This window comes from Macrobrachium nipponense, chromosome 6 (genome assembly GCF_015104395.2).
Source record: "Macrobrachium nipponense isolate FS-2020 chromosome 6, ASM1510439v2, whole genome shotgun sequence".
NCBI classification, from domain to species: domain Eukaryota; kingdom Metazoa; phylum Arthropoda; class Malacostraca; order Decapoda; family Palaemonidae; genus Macrobrachium; species Macrobrachium nipponense.
The window spans coordinates 6,197,428-6,204,642 of record NC_061108.1 but is presented as its reverse complement, the minus strand read 5'-3'; the positions used below and the strand labels follow the sequence as shown (position 1 = coordinate 6,204,642).

The 7,215-nt window shown below is 41.5% G+C and overlaps 1 protein-coding gene across 1 annotated transcript in view; it reads right to left on the bottom strand.

Annotated features, from left to right (window-relative positions):
* Positions 1-829: 829 nt before the first annotated feature.
* LOC135216837 (ribonuclease P protein subunit p40-like) overlaps positions 830-7,215 on the bottom strand; it is a 30,960-nt gene continuing 24,574 nt past the window's right edge. Inside the window, exons 3-5 of the mRNA XM_064252341.1 lie at positions 1,876-2,043; positions 1,364-1,483; positions 830-1,031 (exon numbers count right to left, since the gene is read on the bottom strand). Coding sequence (XP_064108411.1) covers positions 868-1,031; positions 1,364-1,483; positions 1,876-2,043 — 452 coding nt within the window. The 3' untranslated portion in view covers positions 830-867. The remainder of the gene's footprint in view (positions 1,032-1,363; positions 1,484-1,875; positions 2,044-7,215) is intronic.

The following is a 7,215-nucleotide window of genomic DNA, read 5'->3' as shown; positions in this document are numbered from 1 at the left end:
GAATATTTCGTATACGTATTCTAAATTGCCATATGAAGCACCATGAATTTTTTCATGACTTTGCATTTTTCGCCCTATACCACCATATATATAGGGATTCTGGCCGGCCCCCTTAAGCGCCTCAGTGGCGTGGTTGGTATGGTGTTGGCATCCCACCTCGGTGGTCACGAGTTCTCAGCCATTCCATTCAGGAGTGAGAGATGTGTATTTCTGGTGATAGAAGTTCACCCTCGACATGGTTTGGAAGTCACGTAAAGCTGTTGGTCCCGTTGCTGAATAACCACTGGTTCCATGCAACGTAAAAACACCATACAAACAAAAACAATTGAACACTGTGTTGAATACCATTCAGTGTTTTTGCTACCACAATATCTAGAGTTTTATGATAGAAATACAGTGGTCCCCCCGTATTCGCGGGGGATGCGTACCAGACCCCCCCGTGAATAGTTAGAATCCGCAAATGTTTGGAACCCCTATAAAAATGCTAAAACAGCCTATTTTTTCTTAGTTAATTAAAACTTAAGAAAAAACACTAAAAATTTTCATACTGGTTTTTTTTTTTTAAAGAGTTTTATCACAAAAAGTCGCATTTTATGATGAAATTGATAACAAAAACCAGGAATTTGTGGATATTTCTCATAGAAAAATACTGCGAATGCGCGAATTTTCCGCGAATAATGCAGGGAAATGTTCCCGAGAGAAATCCGCGAATGTGTGAGTCCGCGAATACGGGGGGTCCACTGTATCTAAAACATATTGTCCTGCGATACACATTTTTATTAGTTATTCATATAAAGATAAAAAAGTATTATCACAGTTTTATTCCAAGCGAAATGCATCCCATCCACTCCAGTAAATGCTCTGGCTCTATTTCCACTTTTTCATCACCATCTCCACTGGTTTTCCTGTAGTAGTAATGGAACATTCACGTCCACTAAAGTGCTGTTTCTGCTTTTGCACTTCCTGGCGATAGACCACATAACCAAGATCACTGAAGAACTTGGCAACAGATGACGGGCAAACCTCGGAATCTGTAATCAAGACATTTTTCTCACTTAAATCCCTGTCTTCTTACAAGTGAAAATAATGCAGTAAAAAGCTTAAACCAATAATTATTATTATCATCATTACTATGTATTATTCTGAAGATGTACCCCATTCATATGGATCAAGCCAACAGGGACCACCGACTTAAAATTCAAGCTTCCAAAGAAAATGGAGTTCATTAGAAAGAAGAGGGAATACAGAAAGAAGAGATATCACTTATAAAAATAGGAAAAAATGAATTAACAAATTAACCAACACAATGACCTACAAAGTCAATAAACAGCTACAGCTGTATCATGAAATTTCAAAAACTTACCATTGGGAACCCAAGTCATCCAGAAATTAAACTTGAGAACAACTTCATTAAAAGCCTTAACCACCTTATTGTACAATGGTTTCCCAGGGGTAAAATTGTTCTTCAAATTGATTTTGACAACTGAAAAAAAAAGGAATACATGAAACTTTCATATATTATGGTAGTTAACAGACTTTTCTACAATGTAAGCCTGTTCATCTCCCAGCCAGCATTTCTGGGGGGGGGGGGGGGGGGGGGGGGGGGGGGGGGGGGGGGGGGTTCATTTCTTTCTCCAGCTACTGGAGATGAGCATAGCAAAAAGTCTCTTATCATGACTGACATAAGCACATTGCTCTAATAATGCAAACAATAAATATACTCTATTTTCAATAGTCCATTATAGCCAGCCATATCTTCAGAGGGTGTAATTAATCATTGTCAATTGTATGAAAGAGAAAACAATTACGTAATATGTTGGGAATATTAAATACAGATAGAATCAAGAAGAAAACGATCAGTTACTTGTAACTTACTGTATCTTTCCTTCGGTCTGCGAAGTATGTGAGCAGACAGTTTCCCATTGAGCCGAAGGTTACTGTAAGTGTTCTTGTCCAGTGTTAGTACAAGCCAGCCTTCTGGCGTCAGTGCAGCTGCGTTATCGAGATCCAGCCTGGCATCACAGGATACTGCGTAAAATTTCCCTAAAAATAATACATAACAATTACTAGCTGAAATGCACATCTCAAAACAACAAAAAATCTAGTACCATGCAATTGTATTTTACCTCGTTGGATAAGTCTCCTGTGAGAGAGAGAGAGAGAGAGAGAGAGAGAGAGAGAGAGAGAGAGAGAGAGAGAGAGAGAGAGAGAGAGAGAGAGTAAATTATGTATTTTTTCATATACGGAGAGTGAAATCAACCTCTTTCACCACAAACCCACCACTCATATAAGACCTTCACGGCCTTCAAATCTACCAGACATTGCCATCATTTGTCTGAACAGAAGAAGAAGAGGAGCAACAGTAGTGGTAATATACTGCGCATGTGCCTCAAGGATCCAAGGGCGCCGGTGAGTGACAGCTGTCATTCACTTGTCAAGTAGCTGTTGCCACCAAAGGACGCAGAACGGTTCTTCGTGCACTTGACTCCTACAGGAACGTCTTCTACAAAGCTGGTATCTATACGTAATATCAACTATATTTGTATTGGTGTATTTTATACGTGTGCCCCTACCCTTTACCTATTGGTTTTATATTTAAAATACACACTGTGAATTAGTAATAACTCCTTGACTGATTGGCGTTAGCAAGCAGTGTTGTTGTTGTAATAAAAAGTAATGTACTTTTCTTCGACCATTTTGAAGGGTTGAAATATTCCCTTGGCTTCGCAAGCTCCATTTAGTAGTTTAAAACTTTTTTCGTTAATCACAAAACCGTATTTAAATTATTTATTTTTTCCAGTTTTTTGACCTTGTAATATATTAAAGAGCTACTTGTGTTTCACGCTTTGTTTTATTTAAGTGTTTCGAGATTGAGGTTAAGCATTTACAGTTAAAATGAGTAAATAAACCAGATGTCAAAGGTTAAGCACTTGGAGAAAATGATGAACAAACCGGTTGGTATCGTTCATTTTCATCAGCTGACTTAAACCCCCCCTCCCCCGACCCCCGGTTCCATACGACACAGTCGGAATTGGTCATAACTAAAATTACAAGTAGTCAAAGCATTAATAAATATGTACGATTGAAAGTTTAAAACCTGCTGCTTTTAAGTGTTCACTGGTGGTCATCTACTGGTCGTTAGTCTGTTTATAATAGATGGTAATGTATCGTAAACGCACAGCCTACAATAGCTGGTTAATGTATCTTTGTTTGTATGGTGCTTTTACGTTGCATGGAACCAGTGGTTATTCAGCAATGGGACCAACGGCTTTATGTGACTTCTGAACCACGTCGAGAGTGAACTTCTATCACCAGAAATACACATCTCTCACTCCTCAATGGAATGGCTGAGAATCGAACCTGCAACCACTGAGGTGGGACGCTAATACCATACCAACCACTGAGGCGCTGGTTAATGTATCGTACACGCAAACTGTTAATATGCGGGTAATGAGTTGTTCATAGTTACATTTTATTTCCTTTCCGTTATTGATTTTTAAGCGTATGTTAACAGCCAGTAATCACGATGGTGGGTGTACAGTAGTACCTTGAGATACGAAATTAATCCGTTCCGAGGCGCCTTTCGTATCATGAGGTTTTCGTATCTTGGACCACATTTTACATGTAAAATGGCTAATCCGTTCCAAGCCCTCCAAAAACACCCCAGTAAATTTCATTATAAAGCTAAATTGACCTATAAACAATGAAATACTACAACAATTTGGACCATTCAATACCAAAATTAATAACAAAATACAAAATAACCTGTAAATAAAGTGTATTAGTGTACATGGTATACAAGAAATACTATACGTAAAATGTGGAAGCTTACCTTTCGAGTGAGGTTATCTCCGAAAGTAGCGGCAGAGGAGGAGGACAAATGGCAGATAGGTAAGTACGTACGTACACTTAACTTTACGAAAACACATAAAAAATGTAAGGAAAACATACATAAACTAAAATTTACGAAACACATTAACAAAACTGTAACACTTAACTTTACAAAAAACAAAAATTAAATTTTTTTTTCTTTTTTTTATTTTTAACTTTTTTTTACTTTTACGTAGGCGCTTTTTTTTTTTTTTTTTTTTTTTTTTTTTTTTTTTTTTACAGAATTTCAACTTCATCACCACTTTCAACGTTCTGTTTATCACTTGGTTCTTCCTTTTTGCTTTCAACTTTCTGTTTTTCATCACTTGGTTCTTCCTTTTTGCTTTCAACTTTCTGTTTTTTATCACATGGTTCTTCATTTTTGCTTACTCCTGCTAATGCTAAAGGCCTCTTTAAAAAATAACAATCATAGGGAGATTGCTTCTGCCTACTTTTCACAATGTTCCTGAAACAACTCAGGGAAACGTCATCAAAATGCGCAAGCATACGACCTGTGTGAGCCTTTTCGGGGTGTCTTTTTTCGATAAACGATTGCACTTTATGAAAAGCAGCTAGGACATCCTTAATTTCTGCCGTTGTCATAGAGTCCTCCTCCTCTTCATCACCGCTGCTAAAGAACTCCTCTTGAATGATGTTATGTTGCATGGCCTCCAACTCCTTCAGGTCACCCGTCGTAAGCTCCTTTTGGTGCTCCTCGAGAAGGTCGTTGATGTCGACGACCAGCCCCATGGACTTACCGAGTGCAACAATCGCGTCAAGATCTGGTTCCAAAACAGTTTCGGGATCGCCAACTGTTTCGGACTCTGCAGCACCAGCTTCGCCCACGTCGAATCCCTCGAAGTCTCAGGCGGATATGGCATCAGGCCAGTTTCCTCCACGAGGAATTCAAGGTTCGCATCGAAACCTCCTGCCAAGCTTGGTCGATGAGTCAGATACAAATGACGATGTCAAAATGTTCCTTCTAAAATTCACTCAAGGTGAGGTTTGTGGTATCGGTGATGTCGAAACATCTCTTGATAAGATGTTTCGTGTACAGCTTCTTAAAGTTTGCTATCACTTGCTGGTCCATGGGTTGGAGGAGAGGGGTGGTGCTGGGCGGAAGAAAAAGAATCTTGATGAAGGAATACTCCGCTAGGATATCTTCCTCGAGGCCAGGAGGGTGGGTAGGGGCATTGTCCAACACCAGCAGACATTTCTGGGGGAGGTGCCTCTCTTCCAAAAATTTCTTCACTGTCGGGCCGAAACACAGATTTACCCACTCAGTGAACAAAAGCCTCGTTACCCAGGCTTTTGCATTAGCCCTCCACATCACTGGAAGCTTCTCCTTAAGTACTTTGTGGGCCTTGAAGGCTCAAGGAGTCTCGGAATGATACACCAGTAGGGGCTTCACCTTGCAATCCCCACTGGCGTTCGAACAAAGTGCGAGCGTAAGCCTGTCTTTCATAGGCTTATGCCCGGGTAGCTTCTTCTCTTCCTCCGCGATGTACGTCCGACGAGTCATTTTTTTCCAAAAAAGTCCAGTCTCATCACAGTTGAAAACCTGCTGAAAACTGTAGCCTTCCTTGGTCATCATCTCGTCGAAAGTCTTCTTAAATGCTTCGGCCGTTTTCGTGTCCGAGCTGGCAGCCTCCCCATGACGCACCACCGAATGGACGCCAGTTTGTTTACGAAATTTCTCGAACCAGCCATGCGAAGCCTTGAACTCTAGGGCTTGCGTTGAAGTCCCTTCCCCTCCGTCGTCTTCCGCCTGCGCAATCAAATTGCCGAAAATAGCGCTGGTCTTGTGGGCGATTGCCGTCTCCGTTACCATATCGCCAGCGATTTCTTTGTCTTTTATCCAGACAAGAAGCAGCCGTTCCATCTCATTGTGCACATGGGTCCTCTTGCTGACAAAATAGTGATGCCCTTCGATGGTGCAGCTGCTTTGATGGCATCCTTCTGTTTAAGGATGGTGCCTACTGTCGATGGATTACGGCCGTATTCCTTGACGATCACACTCAATTGCATACCAGCTTCATACTCCTTGATGATCTCCATCTTTGTCTCCAAAGAGAGCATGCGCTTCTTTCCGTGAATTTCAACTTTCTTGGGACCCATGACTACGTTATCTTGTACGTAATTTACGTATAAGTACACAATAAAGTTTTCGCACAACACGATCATACGTATACTGCAACGAAATCACTAACAAATTTACGTTACTAAACGAAATCGTTGGACCGAACGAATACTGCGTCATACGATAACGATGCTGGTACGAAGTGGACGAGGAAGGCACGCCACCACGTATATGTACATAGATGCATGATGGGAGGGATGCTGTCCAATAGGAGAGAAGGATCTCATGGCGGTGACTAGCATCAGGAACCAATGGGAGAGCAGGAGGATGGTGGGGAGTCTACTAAGATGGCGGCGCGCGAGTTTCAAAATTGTTATCGGTGGTTCGGGGGACTTTCAGAAACCTTTCATATCTTGAGAACTTTTCGTATGTAGAGCCATTAAATTTTTCGTATTGGCTTTCGTACCTCGAGTTTTTCGTAAGTTGAGCCTTTCGTATCTCGAGGTACCACTGTACTTTCAAAGCTAATCATTTGTTTTTTTTTACCTTTTGTTCGGCTGACTTTTTATCCCACCGCCACCCCCACCCCACCTCCACAACCCCAACCCCCCCACCCCCCCCTACCACCCCCAAATCCCTTCCCGAGAATATGCATCATTGTGTCCACAAATCATGACAGATCTTGCACTTCGAGTGGCACGACTACTTTCTTAGAAGACTTGACATTGTGTCCAGTTCAGGCTCCAATTTCCTTTAACCAAATTTTCAACCCCCCATGGTTCCTGTCAGGTCTAGGGCCCCTGTTCCACCTCGCCTTGGACACAGGTCAATTTTCAACCTCTTGTCCATAAGCTCTGTCTGTAGCTGCTAAAGGCACCTCCTACCTTTCTTTTTTTTCTTCTTCTTCTTTTTTAGCAACTAGTAGAAGGGCACCTTTTTTTGGACCTAATTTCTATCCCCTGGCCCCAACATCTCTGCAGCGAGGTGGATCAAGAAACAGGGTCCTTCAATTAAATTACCTTGGGTTAAGGAACACCTGATCCTAGCGCCTCAGTACCGTGATAGGTATGGTCTTGACCTGCCACCTTGGTGGCCAAGAATTCGATTCTCCGGCATTCTATTGAGGGGTCAGAGATGTGTATTTTCTGACAGAAGTTCACTCTCGATGGGGTTTGGAAGTCACATAAAGCCATTGGTCCCATTGCTGAATAACCACTGGTTCCATGCAATGTAAAAACACCATACAAACAAACACATGATGGATT